Here is a 17,567-nt window from a genome sequence, read left to right on the forward strand (position 1 = left end):
TTCCCAACAAGCTCGACTTGGCTTCCATGAAACTCCGGAACTGCAGATAGGAAAGTTATGTTGCATAACCCAAGTTGCTTGAAAGGTCAGCTTGTTCCAAAGAACAAAGCTGTAACATGCTTTTAATGTAAGAAAACAGGTTAAAGAAGTTACTTTTAGTGGCCACAGTATGAGGTGTTTTTATGTCTGTCTGCAAATCTTGACTGAAAAAGAAAAGTTTTAGTATACAGTATTTGAACAGTACCTAATTATCTGGGAGATTTAATGCACGTATCTTAAAATGAAAAAAAACACCCACACCCGGAAAAACACACACATGTATTTTCTCCCACACTAAATATTTTTGAGTCAAAAGGTAGACTGAAAGGGTTTTATTAAATTTTCATTTGAAAGTAGAACAATTAGACTTATTTTTATAGCTTTTATATGGTCTATGAAGCCACACAGGTGACGCCATTTCAACTCTCAGTTGCCCAGGACAGCATTTCTTGTCAAACAGCACATATGGTGAATACCAATGACCTAGAATTAACATATGAACAATAGTGTGGTACTCTCAGAGCACGATTACTCCTAATCGGAGGTGAGCCAAGTTCTTGTGGAGGTGATAAAGGGCTGTGTTCAAGGGCTACAACTACTTCAGGTGCAGTGGGTGAGGGCCTCACATGGCCAAACGCTTCTCTATAATCCAGTGAGGAGAATTCAGTTCGAACTGGCACAGACCAGACCCAGCATTGAATGACGGCACAATTAAGAACCATCATGAAACACCCATCTTCCATATTTGAAGCGAATCCATACAATGTAAACTTCTGAAGAAGGCAACTGTTGGCCAGATGCTACTGTTAAAAGATGAAACATTCAATGAAGTGAAATATTGTATTTGACCACGAATAATATCAATTAAAGTTTATTATTCTTAAATCTGAAAGGGGATGGGGCAGTCCCACAACCTGAAATTGTTTCTGTTTCTTTCTGATCAAGGTTCTGAAGCAGACAGAAGTGAAACACAACTGTTGCATGGACACTGACACGTAGTGCTAAATTTTGGGTTACAAAAATAAGCTACATTGAAAAAGGTGTGCATTTTCTTCATTACAAAAGGGTGTACATAAAAGCAAATCACAGAGAACAGCTATAACACTGATAGGATCACAGGAGGTGGTGGAGTTAACATACTGATTTATAAACAGTTCTGAGAGTCACGTATTAGAATCCAAATGCTTGCAAGGCTGTGCTTCATTCATTTTAATATACATCAATGATTCAAAGTGATAATTTTAAAAAAGGACAAAAATACTGTTCATGTTCCATAAAAATGGTAACGCCTCCCCAAAGCAATTTCAACTCTCAAGTCTGATATTTGCAAATGCCTAAAAAAGTTCCATTTTGCAATTAAGGAAGGCTGTCAACCACAGAGTATATAAAATACTACAGTCTTGGGAGTCTTCTGCAGAGCGTAAGAAGTTTGAAATCCAAGCCCTGGAATCACTGTCCAAAACTTTGGCTTTTCAGAACTGTTTTCCCTCTCTCACACATACACCATTAGGGGAAAACATAGAAATAAAGAGCAGCCAGATTTGACAAGGTTACAACCTCCCATCAGATGGCACAATCGTCATGTTCTTCTTGTGGACTAAAGGCAGCTGCCCGTAATACATCCAGGGAGTTGACTAAAATTAGGGTTCCTGTTAGATGCTTCCAGCGTTTCGTGATAGGATTCTTCATCTTATCAAGACCAATGTGAAGCTCCTGGGTAACATCCCGGTAACTGTCTCCCATCTGGTTGCTCCACGTTAGCATAAAGTCATACGCTGGCTTCCACATTGCCTATCAAAAACAAGAAACTGACATAAAAGCAGATGATAAGAACTGTCTACCATTTAATTTTACGTTAGCCAAGCATTTGGTGTACACAGTACCCACTTGCAAGATAGCAGATAACACTGTACAGTAGAACTCTCATTCTTAATGGGAGGAACGCCATCCTATCTGATTTCTCCTATTAAACAACTTAATTGGGCCAAGAGACAGTTCAATGCACTGATGGGGATTGGTTTGTTTTACAATGTAAAATACAATGTAAAATACAAAATGCTATCTGCCTTTCCCAACGCAATTCAGTGCTTGGGGACAATGGGTAAAAATCCATTCTATAAAAATCATTCCATCTCCAGCTTTACTCCTAGGACACCAGAGTATGTTGTGGCATATGAGCCCTTAATCCAGGGGTGGGCAACTACTTAATATGAGCCCTCAATCCAGGGGTGGGTCAAGGGGGGGAGGCAGTAAACAGCAGGGAAACAGGCACTGTGCTGAGTATGTTTATTATTTATTTCATTTCTATAGCTCCCAACAGACAAAGCTCTCTGGGCAGTTCACAAAAATTAAGGTAAAATAGATTCAATGTGTGCTCTAACATTACGATTGCACCTATCACGTCATACTTCAATCTTTTTGCAATGAATTAGAGATCTGCAAGACTGGAAGAGGAATGGATGCATTCCTTTGTGTGTGGCTGTGTTTTTGGACACAGTGACCACACAACAAAAATTGCTATGTACCTCAGACTAGGCTTGGTCATCATTCCGAGATCAAAAAGGCAGCTGAACATAACAACAAGCTATTTTTCCAAGCCATTGTACAAAGTCAGTCATCCAGCAAACTCAGAATCTATTACACAAGTGCTTTCTTACCTCACTGTCTACAGCTCCATTCTTGTCCCGATGGGGGGCTTCATAGGCATCCATCTGTTGCCTGGAGACCTTGGCCAATTTCTCAGCAAGTTCTCTCCAGCGCTGGGCCACTTCTACAGCCGTAGTCAGAAGCACAAAATCCTGAATAAGCCTAACAACCAAGCCCTGGTAGTCCATTTTCAGTAAGGCCTGAGAGAAGGCAAAAGCAGCCAAGTCAGACATGGGTTGACTACTTTTCTTGAAGTTTCAACAGGTTTTCGGTGTAGGTAATGTTTGGTAGCAGGAGAGGAGATATTATAAACACCACAACTATTTTATTTACACTCTTTTCTTATCTTCATATTCAACAATACTACATTAATTGCTATGTTAATAAATAAATATGTAAACAGATCTTTATTCCTTAGGATAATAGGCAATAGACTTCTAGGACACAAGAGAAAAGAGACATAATTAAGGAACTTCTAATCTCTTCTTCTCTGATGGGTTCATTTACTGATTTTACACATTAGTAAAATGTGCTGCCAGTTTCTCCATACAGAAGCACTTCCAGGTAAATACTTAATAGTTAAACCAAGGAATATAGTAGGGTGACCCTATGAAAAGGAGGACAGGGCTCCTGTATCTTTAACAGTTGCATAGAAAAGGGAATTTCAGCAGGTGTCATTTGTACATATAATGAAATTCCCTCTAAATCACAACAGTTAAAGGTGCAGGAGCTATACTAGAGTGACCAGATTTAAAAGAGGGCAGGGCACCTGCAGCTTTAACTGTTGTGATGAAGAGGAAATTTCACCAGGTTCCCCATATATACAAATGCCACCTGCTGAAATCCCCCTTTCAATACAACTGTTAAAGATATATTTGGTCACCCTAAATATATTTGGTCACCCTAAATATAGTCAAATGAATAATTTGGTTGATTCTGTGTTTGGGAAAAAAAATAGATTAAAGTTTGGAATTTTCCAAATTCCAGAGAGAAATGCCTGTCTGGCACCATCTAATAGTTTGAGAAATTTAAATACAAATAAGGATACTGGCCTATATTATGGTACACTTAAAAAAAAAAATTAAAACAGAATGGCATCACCCTAAGATAAGCCTTCAGTTATTGGTCAGTAAATATTATAGTTGGAAAAATAGTATTATTGTACCTAGAGATGTAAAATTTCCAGAAATTTTGAAGCCATTGGAAAAAACTGAAAATTTTCGGGGAAATTGAAATAATGCTCTATTAGCACTTTTTACAGATTGAAAATCATTTTGTTTCTTTAGGAACATAAAATGTAATTATGTCCAAGTTGGGTTGGCATAAAATTATTACATTTGGTATATTAAAAGTACAGTATATTCAAACAATTATTACAAACTGAATTTACTTTTTAAATTTTATTTTTACCTTTTTGGTAACAAATGGAGCTACAAGCTCCTGAACTGTTAGCAACACCTGAACTGTAAGGAACCTCTTTAGTTTTGCCAGTTTATGAGGAACAGGCAAAAAATTATTTAAAACAACAACAGAGGAAACCATCAACATTAGTAACAAAGAAAATTATTTATGTCTCCGCTAGTCCTCCACAGTGTCAAGTGGACATAAAGCACCCATTCCTATAAAAAAGAACTGAGAAAAAAAAAGGGGGGGACCAAGATTCAATGAATATGCATAAAATTTAATCAGACTCATTTTCTGACCAATAGCTATCAGTATTAGTTTCAGTCTTTGCTTCAGTGGCAGTGCTGCCCCCTAGAAGCAGAAATGCATCTTGTCCTTGCATTTGAGAGTTGTAGTCTCAGTTTGCAACCTAGGACTTGCTTGTCCTTGGTGCACAGAAATTTTACATAGTTTTTAGAAATCATTTGGAGAAGCAAATATCTGAACACCTTGTCTTAGACATTTTATTTATCATGCTAAAATGAAACATCCCATAATCTATTTTTTTCAATTTTTTTTTTTGGGGGGGAAACCCCAAAAGAGGCTTTGGGAAAAAACGGGGGGGGGGATTTTTTTTTTCTGAATTTTTCTGTTTTCCCCCCAGGCCTTCACATCTCTAATTGTACCACTATTAGGATGTCTAAACATGATTCAGGTCAATGGGGGAGACACACACTCTATTCCAAACTCAATTTCAAAGCAGAAGTAAACATAACACAGAGATATACAACTGGTGAGCCAATATACTCTTCCCAATGTCAGCGACCCCTTCACTATCTTCTCCCACACAAGCGGGCATAGAGATGAAAGGAATCTCTAACCCCAGGTAGAGGATGGGCAGAATTCTTCCCTTCTCTTCCTCAGCTGCCTGCATCATGGTTGATGCACTAGTGAACAAATGAAGTAGCTTCTCACAGAACTTCAGTTGCTGTTTACACATGGCTTTCTGGCTTAACCACCATGGTTAAAGCCATGGTTTAAGGTGTCTTCTGAACAGGGCCACTGTGCACATGGGCGCATATGTGCCTCCGCTCATGTAGCAGTAAATGCGGAGCTGCTATTGGAAGCACAAGAGTTACACTTGGTAAAGACCTTTTTATTTTCTCAGCATTTTAACAGTCTATTAACTTAATTTTAACTTTGCTGTTTTAAATTTGAATTTTAAATCTGTATTAAATTCTGCACTGTTGCTCGATTTTATCCTGGTTGTGTTTTTATGTTGTATTTTATATTATGCTTTTATACTGTTTGTTTTATATTTTGAATGGTTTCCATGGTTTTTGTAAACTGCCCAGAGAGCTTTGACTATTGGGCGGTATAAAAATGCAATAAATAAAAATGCAATAAATAAATTAGGTGCTAACTAAGGGTAAGTTGTTTCTCCAAAAGACAGTCCCCAAAAGTGGCTGAACTCAGCTCTTCCTTTTCATTTGGGAACTCAGTGCAGGAGATTAAGCAAACCAGTTGCAAAAATCATGCTGATTAAATTTGGCGTTCTGCTTTTGTTGGTTCCAGTGGCAAGAGCCTTGAGTTCACTGCATACCATCGGGAATAGTCCATTCATTTAAATACAAAGACCATATTCTAATGTTGGGAGGTGGGATGGTTCAGAGTTCACTTCTGCAACTGATCAGGATTGGAATCATGGAGTGGGGAAGCCCCAGTGGCTGGCCTGTAATAACTTGCATTAATTACATTATAACCTACATTATTATTATTATTATTATTATTATTTATTTATATAGCACCATCAATGTACATTTCCAGTATTGCTTTACATGCGCTTGGAGTGGTTACCACACTATTTTGACAATAGGCGTTTTAATTCCCCATCAGGCTTCCCTATACTGTTTGTACTTTTGAGGAGGAGGAGAAGGAGGAGAAGAACGTGGTAAAATCCAGATGGACCTCACTGGTCTTTTCCATACCTTGCAACTCTGCATTAACAATGCCCTTCCATATTATTTATTAACTGAAGTGTTTGCTATGCACCAAAACCAGGCAGTAAACCAAAGAAGACTTCACATTCAAATTGTATTTCAAAGTAACATTGGAAGAATGTAATTTTAATTCACACGGTCTATGTATTTGGGGAAACATCTTAATAAAAGTCCAAACTTTGTTTTCCAAATATCTAATTAAATCCAAAATAGCTTATGGGCAGTTGTATGTGTTCTGGGCTTTTAAAAAATCCACACCAAATACTGCTTCATAGAAGAAGTGAAAAAATAAAATTCAGGTTCACATAGGTTTAAAGAAATGCTGATTTATTCACCAAAAAATGGGCTCTTGCAAGAAAACTCCAGATGCCATGGATTCAATATTTGTAACAATATGACTCAGTTTGAGTGGATTGTGCTTCCAGTGGAGGAACCAGGAAGAGATTGAGGGCAACACCCACTGCTTCTGGCTTAGGGAGAGAGAGGCCACAGTCTGAGAGAGATTAAGGGAAAGACTTTGTTAAAATAAAACTTGGGTTTGTTTGGAAGGCAGAGTCAGGGGCCACAGCTAGACCTAAGGTTTATCCTGGGATCATCCAGGGTTCGCCCCTGCCTGAGCACTGGATCCCCTGTGTGTCACCTAGATGAACAGGTTTGACCCCGGGACGATCCAGGGATAGACCTTAGGTCTAGCTATGGCCTGAGAGAGTCTGTAGGCTGTGCAATACACCAACTTTGAAAATATTCTCCTTCTTTCTAGAGACACCTGTTTCTTCAACTAGTGTATAGCTAGCATATCAATGTCAGTTCTTTCTATTGATTAGGCTAAGACCCATAATATAGGCGGCTGAAAGGAACACAAATCCACTACAAAGTGGAATGAGTTTACCTCAGCACCAAGTCTCCCTTGCCCGCCACCACTGCCCCCTTCCCCTGCCTCTCCCAAAGTTACCTAGCTTTGTGGCAAGGTCTCGAACCTCAGCTGCAAGGAACCATGGGAAATGTAGTTCTTATTGCCTCATCCCCAGCATGCCTGTGGCAGCATCCCAATAATCAGGCATCATGGAAAGTACATTTCCAGTATTGCTTTACATCCGGAGATGTTGCTGCTTCAGCCCTGTTACAATGACTCTCAGGCCGTAGCTAGACCTAAGGTTTATCCCAGGATTGTCCTGGGGTCAAACCTGTTCATCTAAGTGCCACACAGGGCATCCAGCGCTCAGGCAGGGATGAACCCGGGATGATCCTGGGATAAACCTTAGGTCTAGCTACGGCTTCAGTGATAAGGCTGCTTTATGGCCACAATCAGGTAAATTTTTGGAAAGGAGGCATGCCAGTCAGTATGTTTCCATGATTTTTGCCTCTGCCAATGATATTACTGGGGGTATGAAGTAGTTAATTTCCCCTCTGCCCCACAAAAAAGTAAATTAAGTTATTTTACTCAAGTCATTCCAAACTGAGTGGAGGATGCTACTGCTACTTACTTCTCAGTATGAAAGGGAGGGAATGAGCCTGAATGAGCCCTATTGCTAACATTCTCAGGGCACGGCCTTTATCGAGACTGAGTAAGAGAGTCTTTCTTTCTCACCCTGTTCTTGCTGTTGCAGCTGTTTACAAAAAAATAATGCAAGACAAAACACAGTGTCTGTTCTTCAAAGACCTCTCTCTACAGCTATAATACTTTGACAGCCTAGTCGTTTTCTGATTCAGGCGAGAATTTTCTCCCCCCATTACTTCAACCCCAGCAGATACTCTAACTTCAGCCGTTAACTTCAAGAATACACTATTTTTGTACCATTTATGTTATCCTGCTGTGGGTAGTACTATCAGTCCAGGAGATTATCCAGTTCTTCCTATAAGGCAGACATGATCAAACTATACTTGAAAGGTTGTCACACAGAGGAGGGCCAGGATCTCTTCTCAATCCTCCCAGAGTGCAGGACACGGAATAACGGGCTCAAGTTAAAGGAAGCCAGACTCCAGCTGGACATCAGGAAAAACTTCCTGACTGTTAGAGCAGTACGACAATGGAACCAGTTACCTAGGGAGGTTGTGGGCTCTCCCGCACTAGAGACATTCAAAAGGCAGCTGGACAACCACCTGTCAGGTATGATTTAGGGTGGATTCCTGCATTGAGCAGGGGGTTGGACTCGATGGCCTTGTAGGCCCCTTCTGGCTCTGCTATTCTATGATTTGTATCCTATAACAATTTCATTTGCAGTGATGGAGCTACCCCATTTCAGGTCTTTAGCAAACTTTTAAACTATCCTATTTTCACTGCCAAAACAGAGCTGGCTCCATTCTGTCCTTTGCATGATGCTTTTCATCCGCCTTTTATGATTTTTCATTCCCCTTGCAGAATCTTCGCTGACTGTTAACTTTTTATGGATAGTCACTTCCCTCCTGTCCTTGATCTTTGCAGTCATTTTGTATTACAGTAGCTCAACATCAGGCAGGGAAGTGGGAGGGTCCCTACAGGACACAGTCAGTTTTTAGCATCTTCTATGTAAAACAGGGGTGGGCAAATTTAACCGTTTGAGTAGAGATGTGAAAAAATGGAAAAAATGGTTTTTTTCCCGAAGCCTCTTGAAAAAATTGAAAAAAAAATGGAGAAAAAACGGATTAGGGGATGTTTCATTTTAGCATGATGAATAAAATCTTAAGACAAAGTGTTCAGATATTTACTTCTCCAAATGATTTCTAAAAACTATGTACAGTATCAGATTATTACAATGTCTATGTACCAAGGACAAGCAAGTCCTAGGTTGCAAACTGAGACTACAACTCTCAAATGCAAGAGCAAGATGCATTTCTGCCTCTAGGGGACAGCACTGCCATTGAAGCAGAGACTGAAACTGATAGTGATAGCTATAGGTCAGAAAATGAGTCTGATTAAATTTCATGCGTATTCATTGAATCTTGGTTCCCCTTTTTTTCCTCAGTTCTTTTTATGGGAATGGGTGCTTTATGTCTTGACACTGGAGGACTAGTGGAAACATAAATAATTTTCTTTGTTGCTAATGTTGGTAGTTTCTTCTGTTGTTGTTGTTTTAAATTGATTTTTTGCCTGCTCCACATAAACTGGCAGAACCAAAGAGATTCCTTACAGTTCAGGAGCTTGTAGCTCCATTTGTTACAAAAAAAGTTAAAAAAATACATTAAATTTGTAATAATTGTTTGAATAAACTACTTTTAATATACCAAATGTAATAATTTATACCAAACCTACTTGGACATAATTACATTTTATGTTACTAAAGTAACAAAGTGATTTTCAATCTGTAAAAAGTGCTAATATTGCATTATTTAAATTTTTCCGAAAATTTCCATTTCCCCCCCATGGCTTCAAAATTTCTGGAAATTTTACATTCCTAAGGTTGAGGGGCAACATTGCCCACAGAAGCCACTGGGGTGCACCCCCCCCACCCCCAATGAAATTGCCACCATTGATATTGTTGCTGAATTAGCTGCAGTAACAGCAGAAAAAATGCAACCATTTTACAAAATGTTTCCGTGCAAAATTGTTGTGCTTTTCACTGCTGGAGCAGCAGCAAATTCAGCAGGGTGTGTGTGCAAAAATGGCCATGAAGACATGTGGTCTACAGACCCTGACATAAAAGAAGCATTTAGTCCTAAGGCAAAGCTCTTTTCAAAGTCAAATTCATCTACATGCATTCATCAAACCCCCCACCCCAAAAAGCCTGTTGTGTTATTATTTTAGACATTGGGTCTACAATTCAGCTTTATTTACCAATTTTAGTGTCCCAAAAAGAGATGTTCTATTTTGAGGAGGGTTTGATTGCAGCTATAACTACAATGCTGCTCTGACCACATACAATTTTCTATACTCTTGAGAGAGACGTGAGATCATTACCCAGCTGTTCCACAAGATAGATTTCTTGAAGGTCATATTTACTTAATGAAAAAGGTAGAATTGCCTTATTAAGATAATCATAGTCTCAAGAGACATGGCTTTCAATTTGTCAGTTGCAGTCCAGTTCCTTGCCCATTGAAGCAAAGTTTTTATGAGCAATTTCTGAGGCAGACATAACCTTAACATGAAATTTATCTGAGATTGCTTCTTCCTAAAAAAAATGTACCCCCAAGCAGGGAAATAGAAATACAGTCATAGTATTTGCTGTGGTGATATTTGGATTTCATCACCTGGGGTGGATTTATTAATAAATAAATAAAATGCAGCGAGATGTCCCTTGTGATTGCATTTCCCTGTTAGAATCACTCGTACAAAAATGAATCTTAGATAACATACAAAGAATACAAAATGCAAACATTTCTATTTGCATTTCAACCACTGAAAACAACAGGACTAATATTCAAACCCTAATCACTTTTGCTTTCTGTGGTAATTACATGGAAGTCTAGATTTGCACCCTAAAACTGTTTAGTGAGCATAATGCGGAAGTGGTTGTACAGCCATAATCCCAAACACCCTAATTTCAGGGTAGATCAGGATAGTATATAACAACAGTGAAGAAGGGTTGGTTTCTGAGCTATAGTGTTTTAGAAGTAAGCAGTAGCCTTCAATTTTAGTAATTGCTCAGCTGAACTTCTAACCCAACAAAAGGTCAGAAGAGCAAGCGGCCATTTTTGAATTAAGAATGCCTCAAGCAACCAGAATACTTACTGACATCAGCTCCTTCTGGAAAGACTTCCTATCCTTATTGTCCGAATTATTACAGTCTTCTTTCAATTTCTCCAGGACAGAAGCCACACATTCTGGCTCGCTGTCCAGCTCTGCTCGACAGAAGAAAGCAAGTGGCAGGTTGCCATATCCCAGAGCGTCTGCAAACGCACGCCAGCTGCTAATGTTTTCCATGAGCAAAGTCCTTACGGAAGCATAGATGTAGGTGAGAAATTTACAAGGCCTCAGGATTTGCTCCAACAACATACAAGTAGTGAGCTCAGGTCCAGAAAAATAATTTGGCTTTACTTTCCCAACAACTAACACATTTTTGGTGTGGACTAGACCAATTTTACCCTGATAGTAGCCAATGTACCATTCCTTTGTCCAGAGCTGACCTTTTAACTTGATTTTCTCCTCGCTTAGCAAAGCTATGGCGTCCCCTTTCTTATATTCCAAGAGGTAATGGTTCTTGTTTTGCCTCACCACTGTTTTCAGCAGTTTGCCATATTTGAGGTTTGCCACAATCCGATCCTGGAAGACGGGATATTTGGTGGTGGTTGCAAGAGGCGACAAGATGATCTTTCCGACCTCGTTCTTCTTCAGGAATCTTCGCTGTCCGGTAGACCTGACAGCACTTTTGGGAGGTGGCTGTGGTGTTTGAACACAGAACTGAGTCAGTATGGCATCCTTGTCATCCTTGACTTGTATTCTCAACGTGAAATCGGACAGCTCATTAGGGTCATGTGACATGATGGGGAAGATGAGGCGGCTGACTTTGCCCAGTTTCATCTGGAAGCCTCTCACTATTTTTGCCTGCTCACTGGCTCTCACCTCATAATTAGTCATGTTTGAAAACATGCAAAGCTTTAGATCTTGTGGCCTCGCTAAGGCAAACTGGTGCTTGCCCCACAACTGCAGTGCCACAGGTGCTGTGCAGTGTACTTGGCGCGTAACTTCATTCACTAACAGAGTCTTTGGGGCACAATCATGTCCAAAGATGGCAACTACTGTTTTAAAAGAAGGATGTATGTGCTTTGGACCATAGACACCAACTGTAACTTTTTTAGTGATGTAATCCCACACAGTGTAGGGATATAGAATATTCTGTCCTTGGGCGACAACTGCTATATACATACAAGGCTCCAGGTTCTCCAGTTCAACCTGGATTGTGTCTCCATAGCAATATCTTAGTTGCAATGGTGCATATGGGCCTTCCTTCATGTCACTCCGCAGGCACTGCACTTCTACTAAACTCTTGCTCACAATGTCATTCTTAACTTCGGCAGAGATTTTCATCTCCAGTATGATGGAGGTTCTGATTTCCATGTTGCTCAGCTTAATCTCCAGCACAGGGCTTATGGTGCTGCATTTGTCACTGTTGAGTTCCAGAGGTGGATCCAACAGAGCTTTCATGGAGATCTGCTGTGTATCTCCAGCAATTACATGTCCTTCTGGAATACGAATATTAATATTTGTATCTGGAAGCTGAACTGCTCCCCCAGAACTATCCAGCTTGCAAACTATGTTAGTCTCCACAGGTTGTGTCTGACCCCAACCGGGGTTCTGGCCCAGCAGATCCAAGTCATGGCATGACCTTGCTAATTTCCGATGGTTCAGCCATGCAGCTCTGAAGTCTTCCCTGCTCTGGAATTGCTCTGGGGTAGGAGATTTCAACCCAGTGAAGAAGCCTGAGGATGCCAGATTTTCTGACTTTGCCTGAAGTACTGAGAGCTCTGATAAACTGTACGACCGTTTGCTTCTGAAAAAAGGATTGTCCCGTCTGCTTGGCTGATCAAACTCAAATCCATTTATTGATGGAATCTCATCAAGATGGTTACCTACACTGCTATCGGTTGCATAACTCGACCCTGTAAAAGTAGGCAACCCTGTGTCAAAGAGCAACAAATCCACCGTGGTTTGGCGGGAACACTCCTTGTCCCCGTCAGGCATTATCTGCACATTCCCATTCAGAAAAGGGTTAGTCTGCATGTTATTCAAAAAAGGGTTGTTTTTGGTTAAGCTCCACTTTACATCTGTCCAGTCTCCGAGCAGATCAAGTTCTTTGGCTCCCTCATCGGAGTTTTCAAGCAGATTGTCTATCATTCCACTGTCAGTTAAAGAAGAGTTCCGGTAGTTTACAGGCTGGACGTAGGAGGATGGGATGTAACCCATCTCTGTGGTATTGTGGGCATACCACCACTCGCCACCGGAGGTATCTAAGACATAAAGGTGGTCGCCCTTGGAGAACTTCAAGGTGGTAAAGTTGTTTGGGCAGTAGTCTTTAATTGCTACAACTTCCTTTGCATTTCCAAATGATGTAAGATTGTCTACCATCAAGGCACTAGGAGAAGGCACTGCAAAGTAAAGGGAGAATATGAATGAGCAACTGCAAATGGTGCAATTATCTAGCCACACTGCACAAGTTACACCGATCCCTGAAGCACTGTTGCCCCCATACCCATAATCATTCATTGCGTAAGTACATCTTTTAATAGCCACTCATCTATCACCTACAGACCCCTAAGCCCTGCTTCACTAAATGGTTTTAGTGACTATTAAAAGATACCATGCATTGTTGTGAACGTGTGAGAAATGATTATTATTCAAGAGATCTGTGGCGTTACACCCCACAAGTCAATTCCCAAATGTATGTCTGCATTTTGTAAGTCTGTGGTTTTTAGAATGTTGGCCTGAGTGGGCGGAGTCAGAATGTCTTGGGAGGGGGGAGGAGTGATATATAAAGGAATGACTGAGGGGATTGTGGGGGGACTTGTTAGGTACTCTTAGAGTCTTTAGTGCTCTCTGTGTTTAGGGTACTTAAGTTCTGAGAAATTTGAGGGTCAGTGTAGAGAGTGGTGTCTTTAGAGTGTGGTGTGCACGTAGTTGATGTATATTAATCAATACTGATAATAAAGAAAGTTCAAGAGTGATTGTGTGAGAAAAAGGAAAGCACGTATGTGAATGAGTGAAAGGATTGTATGAAAGGTTTCAAAAAGGTTTTTAAATGGTTTATTTGAAACAAAGCTTGTGTACTTTTGAAAATAAATTTTGATTGTTTTGTTTTTAAACTACCACAAAAATCCCACGGGTCTGTTTGGCATTTATCATCTAAAGTTTACTCATTTAACACCCACTCTGTCAATAATTCTCCCCAGCACATATAAAACTCACAGTGTTTTATTTTATATATTAAAATCCTTCTCCATTTAAACCCCTTTCTCCACGTAGTTTGGAGGAAGCTGGTTTTTATCCCTCGCCTCAGGCGTATCAAGTGGTGGTGCTTGGCTTGAGCAGGGAGTAGCCGCGGCCGGGCCTGGTGTTCAGAGCCTGTGTCGTGGCAAGATCCTCTAAGATATTAATTCTACTCTGCACTGCATTATGTGCGACTAAACTTGAAAACCTATACCTACTAACTGGAGGCTAAGCCCCACTTAATTTGGTGTGACTTACTTTTGAGAAGACATGTACAGAATTGAACTGTAAATATATTATGGGTAGGGGCAGAGTTATATGGTGGTCTCAATATCTGCAGATTCATCACTAAAGAGTCAAGGAGGTGCTTTGGTAGCTGTGGCTCTGGCAAGTGGCTCTAGCAAGTAACAAAGGCAAGATAGGAAAAACAGGATTATTGGGAATGACCTTGGCCATTAACTGATTCAGCAGCATCGTATTGGTAAAATAGTTGCAAAGCCGTCTGAAACAGCGCTTCTTGTACTTGCATTTGCAAGCACCGCATTCCTCCTATATCTGATTATTTTTACAATTGCCTTATTAACTGGGGAATCTGACTCCATACTAGTGAGAGCCAAATCTAAAGAAATAGCTGTACAATATGTGAGCCTGCCAGAAGTCAGAGGGGCCTCTCCCTTTTGGATTATTTTATATTCTCCTGTATTGAAATACAGATTGTAAGTAATTGCTTCAGGTTAAAAAAAAGAGAGAGGGGGGATCTTAACTGGAATATCAGTGGACATTTTATACAAGGAGCAGAAGATAATTTGTACACTAAGAGAATCTATATTACACTAGGGTGACCATAAGAAGAGGAGGACAGGGCTCCTGTATCTTTAACAGTTGTGTAGAAAAAGGGAATTTCAGCAGGTGTCATTTGTATGGATGCAGAACTTGGTGAAATTCCCTCTTCATCACAACAGTTAAAGCTGCAGGAGCTATACTAGAGTGACCAGATTCAAAAGAGGGCCGGGCTCCTGCAGCTTTAACTGTTGTGAAGAAGAGGGAATTTCACCAGGTGCTGCATGCATACAAACCACACCAGCTGAAATTCCCTTTTCTATGCAACTGTTCAAGATACAGGAGTCCTGTCCTCCTTTTCATAGGGTCAGCCTATATTACACACAAATATATACACACACACTTATTTTCTTTGTTTCAATGGACTCACTCAAAGGCTCATAGTGAGTACAAGATTCAAAGGAAAAGTAAAATATAGGACTGAGCATTAATTGAATCTTAAATGAAATTTAATTTCCCACAAAACACGCAACAGAATGCATATAACATGCATAGTGGGAGGAAGGCCCTGCATAGTGGGAGGAAGGCCCTGCATAGTAAGAATACAAATAGTTCAAGGTATCTTAGACAAGGCGAAAAGCATCCTTAAGGAATATTCTCCATCTATTATTATTATTAAGGAAAATAACTCTGAGCAAGGCAAGCAAGAGCACAGCTGATATAAATGAGTGTGGGGAATAACAGGTTGCTCTTGCCTGTTCACTGCAATTCTTCGAGTGGCCATCTGTGCATAAACACATCATGGGCTCTGCGCCCGCTTGGAGCGTTGTTTTGGCAGGAACCCCTCCCCCACCGTCACACTGCACATGTCCGGAGGGGTTCCCACCTGTCTCCTCAGGCCACTTCAACAAGCCACATTCTGTGAGGGGCAACGTTTTCCATCTCTGGATCAAGTTTATTTCCAGGAACCATTAAGGCCATAGCTAGACCTAAGGTTTATCCCTGGATCGTCCAGGGGTCAAACCTGTTCATCTAGGTGACACACAGGGGATCCAGTGCTCAGGCAGGGGTGAACCCTGGATAATCCCAGGATAAACCTTAGGTCTAGCTGTGGCCCATGTGTCTCTCAACCATTGAACTTCAATCAAAGAAGAATCTTATGGCAAATACAGGAACAGTACACAACATTTTGGTCATGAAATGCTTCATGTTCCTACATTTCCTACAAGGAATTCATGTTTTCAATAGGCACTGAATACTTTTGGCTAAATGTGCTGATTCACCCAAATTTTACCAAAATCCCTTCTTGCTCTCAAGCCATGTTACACACAGTAGCCCGGAACACAATGCACCCAATTAACTCACTGTGGTCTCTGGCATGCTTCAGCCCTGCCATGGGAACAACAACAACACCCAGCTTACCTTAAATGGTGGCTTTAAAATCATGCCGACCTGGAAGATAGCATCCTCCTCCTTGGACTTTCGATAGACTCTAAGGGGCAGCACGCCTGAATGCTCCCACCTGAATTTATGTATGGCCACTCAGTGAGTTCATATGAATGCTCCCACATGTATGTATGTATGTATGTATGTATGGCCACTCAGTGAGTTTATGCTGAAGCTGAGATTTGAATCTTATAACTTATAGTTCATGCTCTTAACTAGTTCGTCTGCAACGAACTAGAAATACTAAAATATACTTAACTGCCACCAGGATGTCCTACTCAAGGGCTTCCCACTGAGTAAACAGAATGTCGGACTAGATAGACCTTTGGTCTGATCCAGCAGGGCTCTTTGTATGTTCTTATGCACTCCAAAATTCACTGAACATTGTGAGGGAAAAAATCTGTCTGTTCTGTGAAAAGTCAATTGGAGTCAGATGGCGAGTCCATCTAGTCCTTCAGTTTTAACCAATAATAGCTAGGCCATCTTCTACTACTTATGACACATATCCCCCATGCCTAAACATTCATAATGTCTTGAATATTGTAGTAAGATTGGAAAGAGATGGCAGGTACATTTTTCTGGGAGTGTGCCATGGTGGAACTCGAAGGGCAGAATGTCGAATTCCATCAGAAACCTTTGAAAGCTGTTTCCCCATTTCCATTTGGAAGACCCTAGCTCAAGTCAGATGTCCTCCTAACCACAGTTCTGATTTTGAGCAGTTCCTTGAGTTGTCTTAATGAATTCTCAAACAGATAAAAGACTTGTCTTTGCCTTGCAACAACAGTCATATTGGCTCAGTTCAGACAACACGTTAGTTGTTAGTCTGAACTGTTAGTCAGTTCAGACTAACAGTTAGTTAGTCAATGGTGGTTTTAGAACTCCACAGTGGAGTTTTTACACCACCGTTGAGAAATGTGTTGTCTGGCAGGAAAACTCCATGCAATGGGGGAGCTTTTTGGAAAACACTCCATGCAGAATATCCACGCTGTGTAGAGGAGAGTTCCTGCACAACTGTTGTGTTGTGTAGTGGGTTCCGTGTAGTTTTCTGTTGCATTGCATTGACTTTTCCCACTGGCTACAGAGTTCCCTGGCAAGAGCAGCGAAAGGAGCAACTGCTGTTCTAGCAGAGCTGCCGGGATTGTTTTTTAGCAGCAATGGCTGATGGGATACCATTGGGAGGACCGGGGGAGCAGAGAGAGAACATAAAAACATAAGAAGTGACATGCTGGATCAGTCCGAGGGTCCATCTAGTCCAGCAATCTATTCACACAGTGGCCAGCCAGCTGTTGACTAGGGACCAACAAAGCAGGACATGGTGCGGAGGAACTGTCAATCAAACATCGTGATGGATTTTATTCAACTCCACAGTAGCCCACAGTCACACAATGGTGGAGTTAGAACATGTTGTATGGGGAGTATCTCCTAAAAACTCAACT

The 17,567-nt window shown here is 40.7% G+C and overlaps 1 protein-coding gene across 1 annotated transcript in view; it reads right to left on the bottom strand.

Annotated features, from left to right (window-relative positions):
- Positions 1 to 894: 894 nt before the first annotated feature.
- Positions 895 to 17,567, bottom strand: part of SH3BP4 (SH3 domain binding protein 4) — a 50,400-nt gene continuing 33,727 nt past the window's right edge. The window contains exons 3-5 of the mRNA XM_063116048.1: positions 10,714 to 13,067; positions 2,697 to 2,885; positions 895 to 1,830 (exon numbers count right to left, since the gene is read on the bottom strand). Of these exons, the coding sequence (XP_062972118.1) occupies positions 1,603 to 1,830; positions 2,697 to 2,885; positions 10,714 to 13,067 (2,771 nt within the window). The 3' untranslated portion in view covers positions 895 to 1,602. The remainder of the gene's footprint in view (positions 1,831 to 2,696; positions 2,886 to 10,713; positions 13,068 to 17,567) is intronic.

The sequence above is a fragment of the Elgaria multicarinata genome, chromosome 2 (assembly GCF_023053635.1).
Source record: "Elgaria multicarinata webbii isolate HBS135686 ecotype San Diego chromosome 2, rElgMul1.1.pri, whole genome shotgun sequence".
NCBI lineage: Eukaryota > Metazoa > Chordata > Lepidosauria > Squamata > Anguidae > Elgaria > Elgaria multicarinata.